The sequence below is a fragment of the Ochotona curzoniae genome, unplaced genomic scaffold (genome assembly GCF_017591425.1).
Source record: "Ochotona curzoniae isolate NIBS_2020 unplaced genomic scaffold, NIBS_Ocur_1.0 contig_3819, whole genome shotgun sequence".
NCBI classification, from domain to species: domain Eukaryota; kingdom Metazoa; phylum Chordata; class Mammalia; order Lagomorpha; family Ochotonidae; genus Ochotona; species Ochotona curzoniae.
In genome coordinates this window covers 19,127,750-19,150,346 of record NW_024466004.1, presented here as the reverse complement: position 1 = coordinate 19,150,346, position 22,597 = coordinate 19,127,750, and the positions used below count along the sequence as shown (strand labels likewise).

General features: G+C 43.0%; 1 protein-coding gene across 4 annotated transcripts in view; it reads left to right on the top strand.

Moving 5' to 3' along the window:
* DST (dystonin) overlaps positions 1 to 22,597 on the top strand; it is a 425,915-nt gene that overhangs the window by 60,140 nt on the left and 343,178 nt on the right. For all 4 annotated transcript variants that reach the window (XM_040983580.1, XM_040983578.1, XM_040983576.1 and 1 more), the window contains exon 4: positions 19,298 to 19,505. In XM_040983580.1, the coding sequence (XP_040839514.1) occupies positions 19,298 to 19,505 (208 nt within the window). The remainder of the gene's footprint in view (positions 1 to 19,297; positions 19,506 to 22,597) is intronic.

Sequence of the window (22,597 nt, the reverse complement as noted above, 5' to 3'; positions counted from 1 at the left end):
GAAAAGTAGTTGAGGACGGCCCAAAGCCTTGGGACCCTACACCTGCATGGGAGACCTGAAAGAGCTCCTGGCTCCTGGGTTCGGATCAGTGTAGCATCAGTCCTTGTGGTACTTGGGCAGCAAATCATCGGAATTCACTGTGTATATCTGACTTTGCAATAAAAATAAAATAAATCTTTAGAAAAGCTTGCCAAATACCATTTCCAAAAAGGCTTTTCTTAAAATGGGAGGTACTTGAAGTGTTTTAGGAAGAAATAGGGGACTTTTTGTTAAACCTTAACAGAATGGGAATAAGGGTAAGAACATAAACGGGGCCATTTGGGTTAGAAACGGATAAGTAGGACAGGTGATGTGGACTCAGTGAATGCTAGGCTCTTATTTGTCAAGGGATCAACTTTCAGGATGGGTGATATTTTCCAAAGCAGGTTTAGAGTTTATGATTATAAGTGAATGTGAAAGTTTGATCTGATTAAAGATGGAGGGGTATGGGGCTTTTCAGGGGCTGGCTGGGAGTGAAGTGTCATAAGCTGGATGCAGAACAAGAAATCTTCGTGGCAGGAATGCAGAGCAGATTGGATCCGAAGTCCTGATTTGGATTGAGGAGGAGTGGGAGCACAGGAGAGCCCAGAATTGGAGGTGATATCGCTGGATAAGCACAAGAGGCTTCAGCGCTGGTTCAGTGCCAGGTGATGTCATCATCCAGAATGGGGCCATGGAGTCACTGACAGGAGAGGAAAGAAAGTGAAGATTACTCAAGTCCAGGAAGTTTGAAACCTTTGTGGCTGAGGTATTGGGTGGATCATTTACATGAAGGTGGAAATCTTCCTGGATGATGACAAAACTCCAAGTGAAGAAGCAGTGATGAATCAGATGTCAGAGTCATCAGTGAAAGGGGAATATGGCCAGCGGTCAGGCAGTGAGAATTCAGGGAGAGGAAGCAGTGCATCTGATGGTGACCGGGGTTGCCGAACAGGGCTGGCTGTTTGTTGGTGGGACCTGCAGAAGGAGCAGGCTTTGCTGGAGCGATGCAGGGTTACAGAGGGCAGGAACTTGCTGAGCATACACCTGGCATGATGGCAATAAGAAACCACAGTAGAGCTAGGACTCAGGGTGAGCCTCCTGACAATGAAATGAATGTGACATAGGGTACTGAGAAAAAGTTGTCCAGGAGAGCAGCAGAGGAGGAGGTGGATTAGGAGGTGGATTCTAGTCTCTTTTGCCCACGGGGTTTGGATTTGGGCACGTGTGCGTGTAGAAATGGCTGGGATCATTGTTATGGTGGGTTTTCTTATATATTTGGTGGAATTTTTAGAGTACCAAAAATATGTGAAAGTTCAGTCTTGGAAGATAATGTAAAACTGTTTTTCAAACAATGTGCACCAATTTATACTCTAAGATTTATTTATTTGAAGGGAAGAGTCACATTGAGAGGAACACACACACTGGCACACACACTCAAAGAAACAGAGAGAATGAGAGAGAATTTCCATCCACTGGCTCACTTCCGGGATGGCTGCTACAAGCAGAGCTGGGCGAAGTCAAAGCCAAGAGCCTAGAACTGCATGTGGGTCACCCACATCCATCTTCTGTCTCTGCCACTTTTCCAGGTGCATTGGCACGGAGCTGGCTTGGCAGTGTGGCAGCAGTGAGCCAGCCTCCATATGAGATGCCAGCACTGTAGGCGCAGCTTAACAGTGCTGATCCCCATTCCTGCTCTCATTAGTTGTGTCTCACTCCATGTGAGCAACCATGTTCTTTTCAACATGTCACCATAGACTTAAAAAATGTTTACATACATTGTTTTATATATGATCTGTTCATCTCCTTGTGGGCTTAAATTGCTTTGCCTAGCAAAGCATAGCATAGTGTCCATAGCAGGAAGCTATCTTGAAAATAGAGCCAGGATTTGAAAAAAGCACTCTGGTATGGGTTACGGGTATCACAAATGACAGCCTAACCCCTCCAGCAATTGCCCACCCCGACACTTAGGTTGATGGTACATTTCTCTGGAAAGGTTCTTCTTTCATTTTACAAGAGAAAAATAACTTCTGCGAACTCTAAAAATAAAGGTCTCACCTTTAAAGTGTTTCATATTGCATGGCTGTTGTGAACTTGAGCCACAAAATGCAGAAATAGCTGGGTTATAAAGATGATCTTTATGTTCCTTTGAGCCTTAAGCTTGGGACATGCACAGACCCTTAGGCTATTTTTTCATTTTTAAAGATTTATTTATTTGGGCCTGGAAAGATGGGCTAGTAGCTAAATCCTCGCCTTGCAAATACCAGTTCATGTCCTGGCTGTTCCACTTCCTTCCAGCTCCCTTCCTGTATCCTGGGAAAACAGTAGAGGACGTCCTAAAACCTTAGGATTCTGCATCTGGTTGGGAGACTCGGAAAAAGCTCCAGGCTCCTGGCTTCAGATTGGCTCGGCTCTGGTTGTTCTGGTTACTTGGGGAGTTAACCAGCAGATGGAAGATCTTTATGTCTGTCCTTCTCTCTGTAAATCCGCCTCTCAATAATGAAATGAATTATTTTTTTGAAAAAAATATGTATTTAGTTTTATTAGAAAGGCAGATTTACAGAGAGAAGGGGGGAGAGAGAGCGCTTTCATGTGACCTATCATGCCCCAAAAGGCCACAAATGACCGAAGTTGTGCCGATCCAAAGACAGGAGCCAAGAACTCTTCTGGGTCTCCTAAGTGAGTGCAGGGTCCCAAGGACTTGGGCCATTCTGCATTGCTTTCCCAGACCTTGAGCTGATAGATGGATGGGAAGTGGGCACCAACTGGCACTCATAAGGGGTACTGGCCCTGCAGGCATAGTATTAGCTCTATATGCCACTGCACTTGCAACTTTAGATTCTTTGTGTCTTACTGGTGTAGGTCATGCCTTCCCTTGGTTTATTTCAGGGTTCAGTTGGATACTTTGGGCTTGTTTTCTTGATGAGGTTGGCCATCAGATGAAGCTTAGTCACAAGTGGTCATTGTAATCTTTCTGTATTTGTGTTTTTGCCCTTCTCTCTATTTAGGGGGGGATGTTTCTTACTTTCCTGTCAGTTTAGTGATGCGTTCAAATACGTTGTTATTTTATCTAGCATTTTAAAGTAATGTGTGGTTGGGAAACTTCCTAGGAAGTCATATTGACAATAAAGCTGAAAAACTTTTGCCTTGTTTCTGTATGGCTGAAGAGGCTCATCTAGATCAGAGAGTGGTATCCCAAGGCTCTGGCCCCCAACCCTAAAGCCATCAAAAGCATTTGGGCAGGCATTGGACACAGCGATTAGCACAGGAGTCGGAATGCCTATACGCACATGACTAGATTTGAGTCCTACCTGCACTTTCAAATGCAGTTTGCTGCTGATGTACACCCTGGAGGCAACAGATAAAGGCGCAAGTTCCTGGGATAACAAACCCACGTGGAAGAGCACGGTTGGGTTCTGGGCTCGTGCATCATCAGGTCTGGTCCAGCTCTGGCTGTTGTAGACATTTGCGGAGCAAATTGAAGATCTCGTTCTGTCTTCTACGTCTGTTACTCTTTGTCTTTCAACTAAAAAAAAAGTCTTAAAAATTATTTAAAAATCTGTACATCTTTTACACCAACTGATTATCAAGATTTTTTTTTGTTTTTGTTTCTAGTATAATTTAATTTTCATAGAGGATGTGTAGCACACTTAGCCAATTGCTCCTCATCTCCTAGTCTTTAGGCTGATGACTCAGCAGCTTAGGATTTCTTTCTCACACAGGGTACTGAGCAGTGCTGTAGTGACTCACTTATTTTGAAGGTTTAGTGCGTAGCTGTCATTTCCATGAAGCCAAATCACCTCTCTAATGCACAATATTTTGTTCTGATTTTAAGCTGTATATAACCTCAAAAAATGCATGTAAGGTTTTTGTGGTAAAAAATCAGAAAAATTATGAAATAGTACTTGTGGTTGTCAAGCGGTTTCATTTTACTGTTGACTTGTTTATTTATTGAGTAATTAGCATCTTTATAAAGCAATGTTGTAATCTAGAATAACCTCCCCCCTCTTTAGAAAAGAATGTGTTATAGGAGTGAGAGTTTATTCTCTATTTTCTTCTGTTTATATAGGTGCTATTTATTACATTACTTCCAACGCATTAGATTTTTAACTTGGTTCAAGATAAATATATAATCAGGCTGTTTATAAGTTTCAAAATGAAACTGTAAAAATTGTGGTTTTTGGAATTTGGCTATCATAAGGGCTTTAGAGATGATGGATTCATGGGCAATTTAGGAAACTCGAAAATTATCCGTTCTGGTTTGTCACATTGAGGAAACAGGTGTAGAACAGTGACCTGAGATGCCAAATATTTTCTATCAAAGCTGTAATTGGAAATAATTCTACCATGTGTAATTAATTTATAAATTCATTTCTAAGGCACAGACATTTTACATTTTAAGAAGAACTAAATCATAATCTTTGGAATTTCTGAGAGTATGAAGCAGGGAGTTCAGATTTCTCAAGTTTATTTCTAGACCACAGTTATCATCATGACTCCAGACAAGCTTGAATGTTTATTAGGGTCAAAGAATCGGGTAAAAGAATCAGGAAGTATGTAATGTAGACAATTTAGGATAGTAAGGAAGTGAAAAATAACTTTTTCTGAAACAAGAGCATTGCTTTTTATAAATAAATGACTATCATTATTTTCTGTTTTTTAATCCTATTAAAGACTGCTTTGGAATTTCATCAGCTCCTGAGATTATCATGATACAGTGAAAGAAATGAAACATTTGCACCGAGAGCATTTTTTTTATTGGTGCTGATTAATAGTAATTTTAGCTGGCATTTTTAAAGTACATCTTTTTCAAAGTACATCAGCTGTGAGCCAGGCACTAGGTTAGGCACTGGCTCATTTAATCCTGACAACAGCCCTCAGAGGTAGATTTTCTTTATAAATGGGAGACTATGTCCTGCTTAATTAATACCTCTTGCTCTAGCATAGTAGGACGGGCTTCAGGGCACATATTGTAGATAGGACTGTGGGAGGGATGAGGATGTTTATAGAAGGGAATTGGTACTCATTGTTTGCTAGACAGTTCTGCCTTGTAGGCAATGCAGATCATTTTGCAAAATGCATTTACTAGTCCTTTTTTCTTTTTAAATTCTATACATTTTAAAAGAGATTTTATGGTTTGAAAGGCAGAGTTGCAGAGAGGGAGGGAGGGACAGAGAATCTTCCCTTTGAAGCTTCACTCCCCAGATGACTGCAACGGCTGGAGCTGGGTGCATCCAGAGCTGGGCCCATCCAGATACAGGGGCCTAAGCACTTGGGCCATTTTTAGCCACATTCCCAGGTTTACCAACAGGGAGATGGATCAGAAGTGAAACAGCCAGTACTTGAACTGGTGCTCATATGGGATACTGGTGTTATGAGTGACAGCTTTACCTACTATGTCACAACACTGTCCTACACATACATTTTTTTTTTTAAAGATTTATATGTTTTTATTGGAAAGGCAGATAAATAGGAGGAGAGACAGGAAAATCTTCCATTCGATGATTCACTCCCCAAGTGGCCACAACGGTCAAAGCTGAGCCAATCTGAACCCAGGAGCCAGGAACTTCTTCCAGGTCTCCCACACGGGTGCAGGGTTCCAAGGCTTTGGGCTGTCCTCAAATGCTTTCCTAGGCCACAGGCAGGGAGCTGGATGGGAAGCGGGGCTGCTGGGATTAGAACCAACGCCCGTATGGGATCCTGGTTCCTGCAAGGCAAGGACCTCAGCCTGCGCCTCCCCATTCCCCCTCATATTTTCTGAGCACCTGCTACACGTTTGTTCCACGCACTGAGGCTATAGCAGTGAACAAAGTCAAGCCCCTGTGCCTGTGGAGCTGACTTTCCAGTGGAGAAAGCAGATAGCGAGTAGGTGAACTAGAACATTTTTTAGCATGTGAGGTAGTGATGAATGCAAGGAGTTGGAGACTAAGCAGGTTAAGAGGAGGGTAAAGTTGTCTTAGGTGGTTAAGAAAAACTTTTCTTTGCTGATGTGACATTTGAAGGGATCATTAAGAGCAGATTCTGAGAAGTCATGGGTTATGGAACAGACTTTGGATTTGAGCCTGAGTATATGGGAAGCTGTAGAAGTTTTGAGCATATCCATGATGTGCTCTGGGTTCTGTTTTAGAAAACCCATTTAGCTCATTTGGGGGACAAGGAGAGCAGGCAGGAGACCAGTTGGAAGACCTTATGCAGTAATTATCCTGGGAATAGGTGGGGTGACTCAGAGAAGGAACAGTGTGGCTTGTATTGATTGTGGTCTCCTGTGTCCTTTTGTCTGTAATTTCTAACCATTACAGTACTACAGTTGAACTGAGCTAACCCTGTATTGTGGATGATGGTGCCTAGTGACTGAGAGATTTGCTTAAGGCCACACAGGTATGATGGTGGGCGCTCTTTACCAAATTGACAGTTTGGGCATAGCTCTTCCAAATAATAGCTGTCTTTTAAAAAAATTATTTTAGAAAGGTATTGTTTAAACAAGGTATTTCTGAGAGAAGCAGAGACAGAGAGAGGTCTTCCGTGCACTGTTCACTCTCCAAACTGCTGCAATGGCCAAAGCTGGGCCAATCTGAAGCCAGGAGCCTGGAGTTTTTTCAGGTCTCCTATGTGAGTGCAATTGTTCAAGGACTTGAGGCATCCTCCATTGCTTTCCCAGGCCATACACAGGGAACTGGATTGAAAGTAGAGCAGCTGGGAGTCAAATTGGTGCACATATGAGATGTCAGCACTAAAGGCATAAGCTTAGCCTACTGTGCTATGGCACCAGCACTGCCAGTTGTCATGTAAGGTATCCTGGATACTAGCTGTAGCTTTAAGTGCCTTCAGTGTGTTACTCTTATCTGTACAACAACTCTGACAGATAAGTATTATGGTCAGTTTTAAGTGAGGGTACCAAGGTTTGCAAAAGCTGTGAGTTAACAACTTCCAACAAAGTTGCGTAGCTGGGGAATGGCAGCACTGGGAACTGAAGCCCTGTTCGTTTGAGTAAAAAGTCCTCCCATAATCCCTATCCTATCATGACGGGATCATTGTGGGCCCCTGTTTAATTATAGCAAATCAAAGGATTTACAGAATTATAAAAATGTCTACCTTTTTGCATTTTTTGTTGCTTCCTCTCTTATCCCTTGGTTTTGATTACTTTCAGATGATCCACATCATCCTAGTTGGAGGAAATTGCCTGATAAGTTGCTAATTGCTTAGGGCATCTTGATATATTTTATTATCCCTCCTATAATTATGTGCACTTGATAAGCCTGTCACATGGTGAGGAGCGCAGAAGGGTGACTCTCTCAGCGGAATCCTTTCAGACATTGTGGCACCAGGTTATAGCTACTGATCTTCTGACTCCCATCAGATTACTTCCAAGCTGAAATTCTCCCAGGAGAATCAGAAAGGCAGGTGAGAAGATGAGGCCATCTGTGTCCTTGGATAATGAGGAGCTTGCACTCTGAGCTAGGCCAGCAGAGGAGTGCTGTGCCACAATTAGATAACAGCCTGTACTCAAGGATGTGTGGCTCTCTATTGGTCATCTGAATGGGTTGGGCTATATTTCTGTAGGAACAGAGAGTCATTTAAATCCTTGAGTCTCCGTTCCTCAGATGGTCAGAAAGATTGTGAGATGAGCAAAGGCTTCTTTCTTTCCTTAAATTAACATGTATAAGTCCCCATGTTTTCATCCCGGCTATCCAAGCAATAAGTCTGATGGCCATATTCACAATAAAATATGAGTGATGAATACTACTTAATAATTTGCATCAATGGGAGACTTGATTAGAAACAAAAAAAGTTCTAAATCAAAAAAATAAATATAGGTGGAATTTTAGTCAGCAGTGTTCAGGTGATGGGAACGTGGTGGAAAATGTTTTTTCAGTCTTCAAAATGATAAGCTCTTTGGTAATACACTATAATCCTTGCTGGTATTACTTTTTTATAAATAGCTTTAATTGTTTTCCTAAATGATTGTTTATTTATAGGAGAGGATGAGGGACAAGGAGAGGCAGAGGCACAGTAAGAAAGATAATCAGAAACACTTGAGAATTCCATCTGCTGGTTCACTTTCAAAATGCTTGCCAGAGCCAGATGTGAGGGAGGCTATCCAGGTTTTCCACGTGGTTTGCAAGTAGCAAATTACTTAAGTCATCATTATCACTTCCCAGGGTCTTTGTTGGCGGGAGGTCAGAGTCAGGAGCTGGAGCTTGGGCTCAAACCCACACAAGTATGTATCTTTATTCTTTGCGTGGTCCAGAAAGGTAGCGAGTACTACATGCTAGGCAGGCATCAGATTAGACGTTTTGTGCACACTATGTCATTTTAATACTGTCTGACACTCAGTGGTGGAGTTGTGGTTGTCTGTTGATAGAATATGAGCAAGCTAGAGCGGTTGGATAATTTCTTATGGTAGTGTGCATAGTTAGATATGGACCTGGAAGAAACACTGTGGCTTACCAAATCAGCCTGATTCAAGTCCTGCACATTCTTTCTGTAAAGTGGTTTGAAGCAGATGTTTCTACTTCCCTGAAATGTAGTAAAGATGAATTGTAAACCTTTTACAAAGTAATGTGATAGCAAGTTGTATTGTTTAGGGATCTCCAGAGAAACAGACCAATAGGATATATTGGATATAAATTATACACATGTGCATGAACAGACACACACACACACACACACACACACACACACACACACACACACACACACACACACACACACACACACAGCAAGAGAGAGAGGGAGGGAGAGAGTGCGAGAGACACAGAGACATTGATATTAAAGAGATCACATGGGCCCAGTAGCTTAGTGGTTGAAGTCCTCGCCTTGCAAGCAACATTATCCCATATGGGCGCCAGTTTGTGTCCCAACTGCTCCACTTCTGTTCATTTTCCTGCTTCTGACCTGGGAAAGCATTGAGGATGGCCCAAAGCTTTGGGACGCTGCACCTGCATGGGAGACCTGGAAGAAGCTCTTGGTTCCTGGCTTCTGATTGGCTCAGCTGCGGCTATTGTGACCACTTGGTATGTGAACCAGTGGACAGAAGATTTTTCCTTCTGTATCTCCTTCTCTCTGTATATCTGCCTTTCCAATTAAAAAAAAAAAAAGAAACAAACAAAAAAAAGAATAGTTCACATGACTAGGGACTGGCAGATCAGAAACCTGTAGGACAGCCAGCCGACTGGAAGTTCAGGTTGAAGTTGATATTGTAGTCCGGAGTTCAGGTTTTGCAGGGCATCAGTCTGGAAACTCAGAATTTTCATGCTGCAGTCTTGTTTGTATTCTTAAGGCCTTTGTCTGGCTTGATGGGGCTCACCGAAACCATGGAGTATAATCTGCTTTACTTGAAGTATACTAATGTCAGTGTTAGTAACATCTGAACAATGCCTTCATGGCAACTTTTCCTTGGGTATTTTAACAAGAACTGAGTTCATGGCCTAGGTAAATTGAAGCATCAAATTAACCGTAACACCGAAAACTGATGATTTCCTTGAGCAGACTTGTCAAGGTGCCTGCTACCTCTCTAGCTGATGCTTGCACTGTGGAGAAAAAGGTGGAATGTAAGGGAGTAGTTAGTTATATATTCTGTGGTATGTTTTTTTCCTTTCCTTTTTGAAAAACAGTTAATTTATTCAAAATAATGATAGAGAGGGAGAGATATAAACAGGGGCAGAGAGATTTTTTATTCCCTGATTTCACTCACCAAATGGCCACAGTAGCTGGGCTGAGAGTTAGGAGCCAGGAACTCCAATCTGGTCTCTCATATGGGTGAGCAGACATCCGTGTCATGTTCTGCTGTCTTCTGAGATGCATTAGCAGGAAGCTGGATTGAAAGCAGAGCACCTAGGATGTGGTTCTAAATTCTGATATGGGATGCCAGCCTTACTGAAGATTTATTTTTTATTTATTTTAAAGGCAGAGTCACAAAGAAAGTGGGAGAAGCAAAGAGGTCTTCCATCTGCTGGCTCACTCCACAAATGGCTGCATTGGCCAGATCTGGGCTCATCTGAAGTCAGGAGCCAGGAAACTCCTCTGGGCCTCCCACAGGGTACAGGGGCCAAGTCCTTGGAACATCTGCTGCTGCTTTCACAGGCACATTAGCAGAGAGCTTGATCTAAAGTGGATGGGATGCTGGCACTGAAGGCAGCAGCTGGCTCCATGTGGGGTGTGTGTGTGTGTGTGTGTGTGTGTGTGTGTGTGGTGTACATGCACTTTTCTAATGGAATTTGTCAGTGTTTCCTGGATACAGATATCTAATAAAATTCCTTGCTTTATATTGTTGTTGGAGGAAGCTATTAGACCATCTGAAATCCCCTGTAAAGAAAAGGACGAGAAAGAAAAACTCTGAAGTGTTCTTTTGGGGTCAGCAGGGCTGCAGGGAAGGGAAGGTAGTCCACTATGTATACTCTGTGTACTTTCAACTCAACTCAGGCTCTGACTCCAACATCCCATATTATGCCCAGTCTTCTTCACTTCAGGATTGTGTTAAGGTTCTCTTGAGGGTTTTAGGGGTTGGGGGTGTCCCTGTATGAAGCCCAGGTGTCAGGGATTGGCAGGAAATATTTGTGCTCCACACCCCACTACCCCACCTCAGCGTGTTTCTGGATGAATCTCAGACATAGAGGTCTTTGGGAAGATTAACCCTGTGGTCTGTCTGCTGGACATCCTAGGCAGCTCTCTTTCTGGGGCTCTTGCTGGGATTTTAAAAACCCATACTGCAGGACCCACCAATGCTTTCTCTGGCTAAAGGCTGCCTATGTTTTAGGCCAAAGGATATCTTTTCTCTGAAGACCTCTGCTTTTGCCTGCAACACTAACCTCAGTTGCTTTTTAGCTTGTGGAGAATAAAAGCCAAGTGTTCTTGCAGGCTGATTCTGCCTCCTGCTCTGCCATGTAGCTTCCCCTAGGGGTAAAGCCAGGAATGGATAGGCCCAGATCACCTTGTGAAAGTGAGATCTATCACAAAGACAGAGTGATACCCGAGGCATTCCTTGGTGCAGATGAAGGGGCCATGAGCCACATCATTGGTCCACAGGGATCTTAGGTATTCTAAGCTGACAGATCCTGGGATAGGAGTGGGGGAATCCAAGTTTCAGTTAAGGGCATGTAGAATACATTTACATTTGTTTCCATGGGGGGAAGGCAGCAGTCAGATTGGTTTACTAGGCTCTCAGTTGAGCTGAGTTAACCATGAAGGCACTCATAGGCACTAGACTTTCTTGCATTCAGGCACTGCTCGCTCCATGAGTGCAGTCAGGTGTGGCATAAGGTAGCAGAGGGCTTTCCTTAAAGCCCTTGGAACAGCCTTGCTCTCCTCAGGAGGGGTCAGTGGGGGTGCCATGCACTTAAAGTTTGTGGTCATCTCCTTTGCCCTCTGAATGCAACAATGTCATTTATCCCTTGAGTTATTCCAGAGACCTAAACTCATGTGCATATAAGGGCCACATATCACAAATGTAAACAGTGGGGCAGGTAAAGACTATGCCACATTGGAAAGTAAATGTCCTTTCCATAAAGTGGATTTTGGTAAGTAAGAATATTGCTAAGCAAGCATAGCATTTTGAATGTTTGCCATTAATTTGCTCTGAAAAGTGAATAGGCTGCATTGGCTACATCTGTTTCTTGGCTGTATTGGCATTTGGCAGTTTAGTATACCCACCCTTGGATGAGGGCGAGAGAAAGTGAACGCCTGTATCTCTATCCTGGTTTCTGAAAGGACTTAGATGGTTTAGGGTTTTTGACTCAGAATGTACCTCCTAGTGGACTTTTTACTATAAACCACATTTTTATGTATGTGTGTGTATTATGCCACTGGGAGACGTAATTTTTAAGCCTAGTACATAAAGACAAGGTGATGATATGTCATTGTGGGTTAGCTGCTGTGTCACCTCTGGTCTCTTCGTTAGAGTTCAGGTTCCTCCAAAGAAGAAACCTTTAATTGATTGGCATAAATGAACCTCCATTTAAAATATAAAGATGACCCAAGCACTTGGACCATCCACCTATAAGGGAAACCCTAATGAAGATCTTGGGTTCTGGCTTTGGCCTGGCCCAGCCCTGGCCATTGGGGCCATTTGGGAAATGAACAAGATGAAAAATCAGTCTCATATACTCTCTCTTTGCCTTTCAAATAAATAAATAAATAAATAAGTCTTTAAAAACTAGTTACTGGGGTATGTTTTTTTTTAAAACATTTGTCTTCCTGATGTACTTCTTTTTTTACATTATTATTATCATTTTATGATACAGTTCCATAGGCACCTGACATTTCCCTTACCCCAGCCCCAATTTCCCCCCCTGCCCACCTAGTTCCCCTATAACATTGCTAAAGTATAGGTCTTCATACATAGTCATATGTCCATCATTGCGGATATGCACAGTGGTAGAGTCCAGCATCCTATTGTCAAGATATAGTAAACAGTTTCATTGCAAGTCCATCTTTGTCTGGAAGTAGAAATGCATACTACATTGTATCCTCATATCTGGATATGTTAGTCTCCATTTCACAGCTACTGTATATCCTCTCAAATGAAAAGTCATAATACAAAATCAACAGTAGAAAGAAAAATAGAAATTTGTAATGCCATGAAGTTGAATAACATGTTACTAGATATGACAGTCTTCATTACACAGCTACTATACATTTCTTGAATGAAAAGCCACAAAACAAAATCAACATTAGGGAGAAAAAACAAATTAACAACAGCATGAATTTAAATAACATGCAGCTAAATGACTAATGTGTAGCTGAAGAAATGAAATTGAAGAACCTTCTTGAAGAAAATGATGCTACTGTATGATCTATGAGTCATTGAAAAATTTAATCAGAAGAAAGTGTTTTGAGAAGGTGAAACTAAGAAAACATCAAAATCCACACGATATAGTTTCCGCTAATTTTTGTTGGTGAAATGTGTCTCTTGCAGCAAGTAGATGGGTTTTGTTTTTCAATCTAGTCTATTAATCTTTGATGTTTGATTGAGCTTAAACCATTAACGTTGACATTCATGGGTGGTACTTCGGTCCTGTCATTTTAGGAATGGGTTGTTCATTGGTTTAGTCTTCTGTTGTCATTTTAGTGGGATATTCTTCTCATTTGCCTTTGGTTTTGTTTGGTGCTATTCATCTTTTCTGTCAAGAGAACATCTTGAAGTATCAGTTGTAGGGCAGGTTTGGAAGAGGCAAATTCTTTTAACTTTTCTTTACTGTGGAAGAATTTTATTTCATTTTCAAAGACGAAAGAAAGCTTTGCTGGATATGTTATCCTAGGCTGACAGTTTTTTTCCGTTAGAATCTGGAATATGTCATTCATTTCTCTTCTTGCTTGTAGAGTTTCCTGTGAAAGGTCTCGTATGAGTTTAGTTGGTATTCCTTTATATGTCAATTGATTTTTTCATGTGCACATTTCAGGATCTTTTCCTTATGTTCAATTGAAGAGAGCTTGATGATCATGTGTCTTGGTAAAGATTGCTTTTGATCAAGCCTATTGGGAGTTCTGTGTCCCTCCTGGATCTTGTTTCCCAATTCTTTCTCCAGATTAGGCAAATTTTTCTTTATTATTTCATTAAATATATTTGCAAATTCAGCTTCTCTTTTTGCACCTTCTGGGGCTCCTAATAACTCTTATATTAGGCCTCCTAATAGTGTCTTTCAATTGAATACTTTTTTTGGCCTGATCCAGCTATGCTTCCAGCTTTTTGTTTGCTTCCCCCTGATGACAGGAGATATCATCCAATTCTGAGATTCTTTCTTCTGCTTGCTTCATTCTATTTTGGAGACTCTCCACTGTACTTTTAATTTGCTCTACTGTGTTCTTAATTTCTGATATATCAGCCTTGATTTGCTTTGTTGCTGCTATTGCTTGTGTAAAATATTCCTTAAATTCTTTGAACTCTTGCATGTGCTTCTCATTTCTGATCAGAAGCTTTAAAATGAGTTTTATGGATTCTGTGTCCCCCATTTTCTCGGTGTCTTCCTCAGTGAACTCTGAGGTTTGCATAGGGTTTTGCTCCTTTGCAGGGTAGTTTTCAGTAATATTCATTGTGCCTTTGTCTCTTGTTTTGCTTTTGGTCATTTTACTTCTGGTTAGCAGAGTCATCTCCTTGGAGTACATTTCTAAGCTCTGTCACCTACCCACAGGTCTACAATGTGATTTTACTTATTGCAGTTGATACACAACTTTTTGCATGCAGCCACTTGCGCTACAACCTCCAGCAAATTCCAGGTGTGGGTTCTTATGTTAGATTTCCAACGTGGTCTCCACAGCCCCAGCTGCTGGCTCACCACTCTCCTCCTCCTGTGATACTGTGCTGAGGCTGCACTGTTGTCTGTGCAACCTTTTTCCCACTTCCGGTTGGAGCAGGTCCCAGGATTAAAGAGGCACCAGGTATCCTATGTAGTTAGGTTGTTGGTGGCCCTGATCTTGTCAGAACCTGTTGGACGTTAGGTCTGGGTGCCACATGGACCTTTTTTGACCTGTAGGATGCCACAGTCATTATTATTTTCCTGTGGGACTTGTTGATGTAGACCACTGTTTCTGGAACTTCTCTGGGAAGAAAATCTATTAGAAGTTGCCTAGATGTAAGCTATCGCCATGTCTTCATTGCCTGAGAAGGCAATAGACGATGGCTCAGCTTTTGGGTCCTTGCCACATTGGTGACAGAGTTCCCAGCTCCTGGCTTCAGCTGGCTCAGCTCCTGCTGTTGCTCTGGTGTTTGCGGAGTAAACCAGCAGATGGAAGATTCTGTGTCCCTGCCTCTCTCTTTTCTGCACTTCCTCCTTCTCTTCTTTCTCTGTGTTACTCTACTTCCAAATACATATAAAGTCTTTAACGCATATTTTTCTGTCTTCCCATCCTCACCTTCCCAGCCTCTAATGACTACTAATGTACTCGCTTCTGTGAGATCAACCTTCCCAGTATATGTACTTCTTTCCGTGACATTGACCTTTTGGAAGAATCTAGGAGTTGTAAAGTCCTCTACAAAAAGGTTATTCTTTCCTTTATTTTTTTTTTAAAGATTTACTTAGTTATTGGAAAGTCAGACTTACAGAGAGAAGGAGAGACCAAGAGAAAAGATCTTCCATTTGCTGGTTCACTCCCCAAGTGGCTGCAACAGCTGGAGCTGAACCTATCAGAAGCCAGAAGCCAGGAGTGTCTTCTGGGTCTACTGCATGGGTTCGGGGTCCTAAGGCTTTGAGTCATCCTCAACGGCTTTCCCAGGGCACAAACAGGGACCTGGAAGGGAAGTAGAGCAGCTGAAACATGAACCGGTACTCATATGGGATCCCGGCACATGCAAGGCGAGGACTTTAGCCATTAGATTACCATGCCAGGGCCCCAATGAGGTTTTTTTCTAATGTGCTGTTTTTTTTTTTTCCCTCTTAAATTGTTTTTTTTTTTAAAACTGGATGTGAAGAAATGTGTACAAATGTAAGTGTTCAGGTTTATGAAAGTTTACTTTCCTGCTTCTGAGATTCTAAAAGTTTGGCTGCTTTACATATTCTTATCTCTGCACTTGTTTCCCCATTGCCTTCAGAGAATACCTACTGCCAACATTTCCTGGCACTTTTCTAAAGTCTGGGTGCTAAGGCTGGGCAGCGTCCAACTTCAGCAGCTCTATTGTACTTATCTCAGATCCCCCACCAGGTTTTAATTAAAGAAGTTATTGTTAAGTTCCCCTTCTAAAAATGTTATATTATGTAATTATCCTGGCTTTTGGAGATTTGGGTTGTTTTTATACAATGTGAATGACTTGGCTATTAGGAAAGTCAGTTAAAAGCTTTGGTGAACTCATTCAATTGTTAAAACTGCCATAATAATTAAGTTGTGGAAGAGGCAAGCACAAATTTTGAGGGGTGTGTGCGGGGGAGTGTCATGTCGATGAAAAGGCAACTCGGGCAATTATGAAAATGAAGTCAAATGTTAAAAATATTATGACCTATGCGACATTATCTTTTTTTCAATATTTAATATTTAAAGACTGAGTTACAAAGAGTCAGAGGTGGGGAGAGAATGCCCAGCCACTGGTTCACTCCACAGATAGCTGCCTCAGCCAGAGCTGGGCCAGGCTGAGGCTGCGAGTCTTATCTGGGTCTCTCATTTGAGTGACAGGAGTCTAAGTACTTGATTCATCTCCTGCTGTTTTTTCAGGTAGAATAGCAAGGAATTCAAAGATTTTTTTTTTTTTTATTGGAAAGGCATTGGAATTTGCCTCTTCTATCTATATTTTTAAAAAAGTTTGCTATAGGATAGTATGGTGTATAGGAGGCAATGACTTCCTATCATCTTGTGTTAACTGTGTCTCTCTATTGTATTATTTTGTCTTATTCTTTTAATCTCCTGCTACTTTGCTCATCCAGGCTTGGGGGAGCAGAAGGCTGTAGCATCTCTGTATACATACACACACCAAATCACCTGAATGCGTGATCAGCAGTGCCATCTAAGTCTGTAGAAATAGATGAGTACGATCTCCACAGTGAAGAAGGAAGTTGCCTGATGTTGGACGTCTCAGACACATCTCTTTCCTACAATGAAGCATGGCTGTATTGTAGTTTCTTTGGACAGCCCCTTATTGATGGGACAGTAATACTTGTATTTCAGCAGAAATCAAATTTAAGCAACCAGAGTGACCGATCAAATTTAAGTCACCAGAGCCTGTTTCCTTCGTCCTGTGCTCCTAAGCCCTTCATCCATCGAACTTTAGTCTCTGAATGTCTGTTTGGAGAACCCAAACAAACAGAAAGAGAACTAAACTTCCACAGTATTCTCTCTGGCCACCAACCCAGATAGTGACATGACCTAGTAACTAATTTCAGATCACTAAAGAAAATAATAATTTTATTTGATCCATCTGTTTCAAAGAAATCTCATTTAAATCGATTCTCAATTTTCAGGATTACAGTTAGGTTAGCTTTGTATAGTTCAACTTGAATCCTAAAAGAACGTTTATGGAAGGTTTTAGGTAAAATGTCTATCTAGTACTCTGGTTGTTAAAAATGTTTGATTTATGGAGGCTGGAGGAGACTTTTCCATACATGAATATAAACGTATGAGTTTCCTCAGTTAATGTGTGGGTGATGGACCACCAAACTACTGATTGTCTTGTTCTTACTTTTCCCCCTTGTCTGTTTACCAGTGATACTGCTGCATTAGAGGCGGCAGCAGGCATCACCCTTGGGTACCGGGGTAGTAACTGTTCCCATCTGGCTGCATGTGATTAATAGCGTTTATGTCATGGCATAAATCACATTGTGTAGTTCAATCAGCTGAGACTCTGACCATTAACAAAAATTATTCTACAAAAATCAATAACCAGTGGGTTTTGGAGAGAAGCATGTCTTTAACAATTATTCACTAGATTTGTGAAATTAAACAGTCAAATTAGTATAAGCACAAAAATAATGCAGACGGTAAGAAATTCAATCTCCCAGATAAAGATTGACCTTAAGTAAGGACAAGTGCAAAGCCATTTTAAGGAAGACAGGGAGCAGTGGAAGAAATGCAATACCCTTCCCAGAGTCTTTACGAATGTCACCTCTTTTCACAGATGCTGCCTGCAACAAAACCTCAAGAGTGTAGGCTAAAAAACATGAAAAATAAATTGGGTTGGTGCTAGCATGCTGAGACTTACTTAATGCCACTCACAGCTCTCCAGGGGATATTGCTAGCTACCCTACAGAAAACCAATATGATTTACCTAATTGCTTTAAGTTTGCCTAATAACCTATTGTCACTAGGAAAATATGCAAAAATGTAAATAAATGTAATTATCCAAGATAATGAAATTTCACATTTGAAATTTCACCTTTTGGAAGGGAGACTAGAGCTAAATCATTGTGTGCATTGTATGGAAAATGCTAAGTGAACTTTTAAAATGATGGTGTCGATAATGTGCAGCTGAATGACAGTATCAACAGAGACAAGGTCAGGGGGCTTTGGTTCAGTGATAAGTCTATTTCATGAGCCTCGAGTGACCACATTGCATGAAGCTCTTACAGCCTGTGCGGTGGTTGCCACTGCTTTTGTGAGCAGCTCAGTGTTTCTGCTCACATTGGAGCACGCCTCAGTGATTCCTGTCTGCAGCTTGCTGCTTGGGGGTCTATAGTTCCAGCCTACAGGCATTCAAATCATACTCTTGACCACAAGCCGCAGTAAGATGCAGTTCCTGGGTGGGGTGGGAAGGGAGTGGGAGAGTGAAGACTCCTCTTGGAGGTTTTATCTGTAACCCTGTTCACTGCTCAGCTTCCTTAGTAAGCCAGTGGCTCTTTGATCACAAACATAACATAAAGAATTGAGGGATAACATCTTGGGCCTTTTTGCTGTGCGGCAGACATAACCCTTTTACCCAGGATGTGACTGTGTAGATGTGGTCTTGTTCTGTGAAAGCAGGACTAACCTTCAGGCCAAGTGCCTTGGTGAAAGCATCATGTTTCTCGTTTCACTGTGTAATGACCAGGAGCTGAGCCGGGCTCTGTTTCCTGTCACTGCACTGCATCATTCTCATTTGCATTATTGGCAGCTGTTACTTTGCTCGAAGTTTAAATTATCTCAGGAACTCCAAACCGAGTTCAGATGTTTGTTTATTGGCGCTGCCTTCAGCTTCTGAAAACAGTCTTTTGTGTTCTCCCTGTCTTAAGAGAAGGCTCTTCTCAGAATCAGCCCTTCCTCCCTCCTTGCTTTTTTCTGGGAGCCTGCTTGAGTTGCCTGGCGAAAAATAAAAGGTCCTGGAGCTTAATACCAGTCAGAAGGAGTCTCCCAGTGTAGGGGCGGCTTGAAACGGAAAGGAATCCGGACCGACATCCTGCGTTTGTGCTTTGTTTTTGAAACTTAGAGTTAAGTTGTGTTAATGAATTAACCAGCAGCAGTGTCGGCTTGGAAAATGTCTCTCCTGTCCGGGTGGGGGAGCCAAATACTATAGATTTGGACCAGGAAGGCTGTTGATTCTGGCTTCATTGTTGGGCCAGTCATTTGTGAGCTGGTGGCCGGACCGCAGGCCACACTCTGCTTCCGTGCAAATCCGAATGTGTTGGAACTTCCTAGGTATCATTTCTGCGATCCGAGACTTGACCCGGCAAAGATGGTGAGCGCTGAGTTCCGGGTTTGTGTCTGCGTGTGTTCCCTCAGCTCTGAGGACTGTGTGGGATGCCAGACCCGGCATGGGGTCCCGAGGGCGAGGGCCGAGGAGATTGGGGTGGGGACTGGGGGGAGCTCGGCTGTTGCAATCAATGATCCTGCGTGAGTATTTGGCTGTTCATGCTTTTTTTTTTTTTTCCCCTTGTGTCATCTTCCATAGAGTTCCGGGAACGCATCCTATCGCTGCTCTATGTCTTCCTCTGCGGATTTTTCTGATGAGGATGATTTCAGTCAGAAATCTGGCTCAGCATCTCCGGCTCCCGGAGACACCTTACCCTGGAATTTGCCTAAACATGAGAGATCAAAGAGGAAGATTCAAGGGGGCTCAGTGCTGGACCCTGCCGAGAGGGCTGTGCTCCGGATAGCAGGTAGGAGCATCTGAGGAAGGCGGAGGTGAAGTGGGGGGTGAGAGTTGCCGAAATTCACCCTTGAGTGCCCTGGGAGCCCCACCCGGGAGCTGATGCACTGGGCAGAGGTTTTTTTTTCTCAAGGTGGGGGTGAGGAGGATGACTGTGTTTACTCCGTGCCTCCTTTTACTGATAGAACAATTTGCCCTGCCTGCTTGGTGACTAAGCTGTTTGGCTCTGCCTTCTGGTTGGATGAATCAATACATTTGAGATGCAAGGAAGTATTGACAGTCATTGGCATTAAACTCTCCTATATACATGAGACGGTCTGACAGTATTAACTCCAGTGGCTCCGTGTGTATTTACTGGAATGGCAAGACAGCAGCATTCATTTTCATTTTTGCCCAGGAGCCCTGAGCTACGCAGCTTCATGCTTTTGGGTATCCAGGGTTGCAGCAGTTGGGATGTCATTTAAAAAAAAAATTTTTTTTTTTTGAAATGTTGTCTCTCTGTCAGCATCATGTGTCCATGGCAGCTTTCCATGGCTATTGCTTTTGAGTGTTTACCCAGTGTGCATTTCTGATTAATTAATATCCAGGAGGTGCCAGTGTTTCTGTTCTGTGTTACCTGGTGTTCTCTTGCATTGCTAGTATAGGCGAGAGCTGAAGCAAGGCTTGTTTTACCCAGCTGAAAGCTGAGAACTCTTTGAAAAGCAACCTGCCCACTGCAGTACCAGTGTGGCTTGTGTGTGAGTGTATGTCTTCTGCGCGTATCAGGTGGCTTCTCTGGGTGGAGGTGCCTCTGTTCCCTCAGGGTAGGTCTGTTTTCCCTTTTGGAAATGGTCATCAAACAGGATGGACTGTGTCTTCATTATTTTGCTGTTCCAGAGGCCAGAGGGCAGATGGTTTTTGAGTTGGTTTCTGCAGCTAGAGCTCCAAGCTTCTTTACCTATGCTTTCTACCACTATTTAACTCTGGGGTCAGGGTGGGAGGGGGTCCCACATTTTCTTTTGCATCCCACTACCATGTGAAGTTGGGATGTTTCTCTTTTTCCAAGGAGACCAGATCGGATTCCAGCTCCTGAGGTAGCGGAGTCCCCCTTAGGTTCCCCCAATGGGATTTTCTGATTACGGGAAAAACAAACAGTTCCAGTCAGCCATTCTCCAGTGAGGGTTTCTGGGGCAACAGCCTTGAGCTTCTGCTGGTTGCTGTTGTGAGATGCTGGCTGGGCTCAAGCAGGCCTTTGAAGGGGAGGGGTGGTGCCGGAAAGGGCAGGAGGAGAGAGGATGGAAGCTGATTCAGAGCCAAGTGCCTTTGAATCTTGGGGCAGCCCAGGCTCTCACCACCGCGTGCTACTACCAAAAAGTGTTTAGTCACTGAGGCCTGCCTCGTTGCCTAGCTAAGATCCCTCCTGCAGGTTGGAGACTCCTGATAGAGGGGAGGACACTGCCCATACCAGATGTTCAGCTCCACAGAAAAGGTGTGCAGGAAAAGTTGTTGGGACCTAAAATCAAGTCTGGCCTTGCCAAAGCAGCATGTCAATACTATGCCTTTTTTTTTTCCCCTAAAAGGGACTTATTTATTTGAAAGGCTGAATGATAAAGAAACACACACACACACACACACACACACACACACACACACACCCCGAGTGCTTGCATCTACTGCATCACTTCACAAGTGGCCACAACATACAGGACAGGACCAGGCTGAAATTAGGAGCTCAGGACTCAGTCATGGTCTCATTTGTGGGTAGCCAGAGCCCCCGTATTTGGGGCGTCATCTGCCATCTTCCCAGGTTGTTAAATTGGAGGCAGAGTAGCCAGGACTCCAACCGTCACTCCAATATAGGATGTGTGGGGTGTTGCACGTGCTTGCTTAATGTGCTCTGCTACAATGTTGGCCCCAAATGCACTGTGCCTTTTTAAAAAGATTTATTTGTTTGTTTATTTGAAAGAGTTACAGAGAGAGGAGAGACACACAGGTCAGAGATACAGAAGGAGAAGCACGTATGCAGAGAGATATACACAGACCATACACACAGATACACACAGAGAGATCTCCCATTTGTTGGTTCACTGCCCAGCTGGCTGTGGTGTCCAGGACTGGGCAAGGCTGCAGCCAGGAACCAGGAGCTTCGTTCAGCTCCCATATGTGGGTAGGCAGGGGTCCAGGTACTTGGGCTGTCCTCTTCTTAGACTGTTAGCAGGGTACTGGATTGGAATTGGAGCCCATGTGAACCAGCACTTGTATGGGATACTGGCATCACTGGTGGCAGCTTTACATGCAGCTACATCCATCACAAGGCATGCCTCTATGCCTTTTTCCTTAGTAAAGATTTATTTATTTATTTGAAAACAGAGTTACAAAAAGATAATGAGGGATAGGGATACACACACACACACACACACACACACACACACACACACACACACACACACACACACACGGTGGCCTGGCTGGGATTGTGTGGGTGTGGATAAAGGTGAGAGAGAGAGTGATCAGCTGTTTTGTCTGGTTCACTCCTTAAACAGCAAAGGCCAGGGCATGGCAAGGTGTCAGGAAGCTAGAGCCAGCAGGTGCCTCTCAGTCTCTCCCATGGGTATAAGCAGCCTCAAGCACTTGAGCCACTTTCTGTTTCCTTACTAGGCACATTTGTCAGGAGCTGGATTCAAAGGAAGGTAGAAGGCCCTTTCTGGCCTGAGAGTTTTGGAAATAGAGATGGCAGAGATGGCTATTTTTGCTTTTGGTATTGAAAAGGGGAATTAAGAAAGGACAGAGTGGGCATTTGATAAGGGAGTGGGATTAAATGAATTGTGAAATACTACTGGACAGGAGGTCTAGTGTGGTTGGTATGAAACTTCAGTTTACGTGAGGAAGCAATGGAAGAACCAAGATTTTAATGGGATGTTGTGCGCACACAGTTCATGTTAGGAGGCTGTGGACCTGTTGAGGCAGAGCCATGTCATGTTTATGGTAAAATGCTCCAGGAGCTTGTGGGGGAAAGGTATGAAACTGATGACAGTTGATTCACTTGAATATGTCAATCCATTCTCTTCTTGCCTGTAGAGTTTCCTGTGAGAGATCTCCTGTGAGTTTAATTGGCATTCCTTT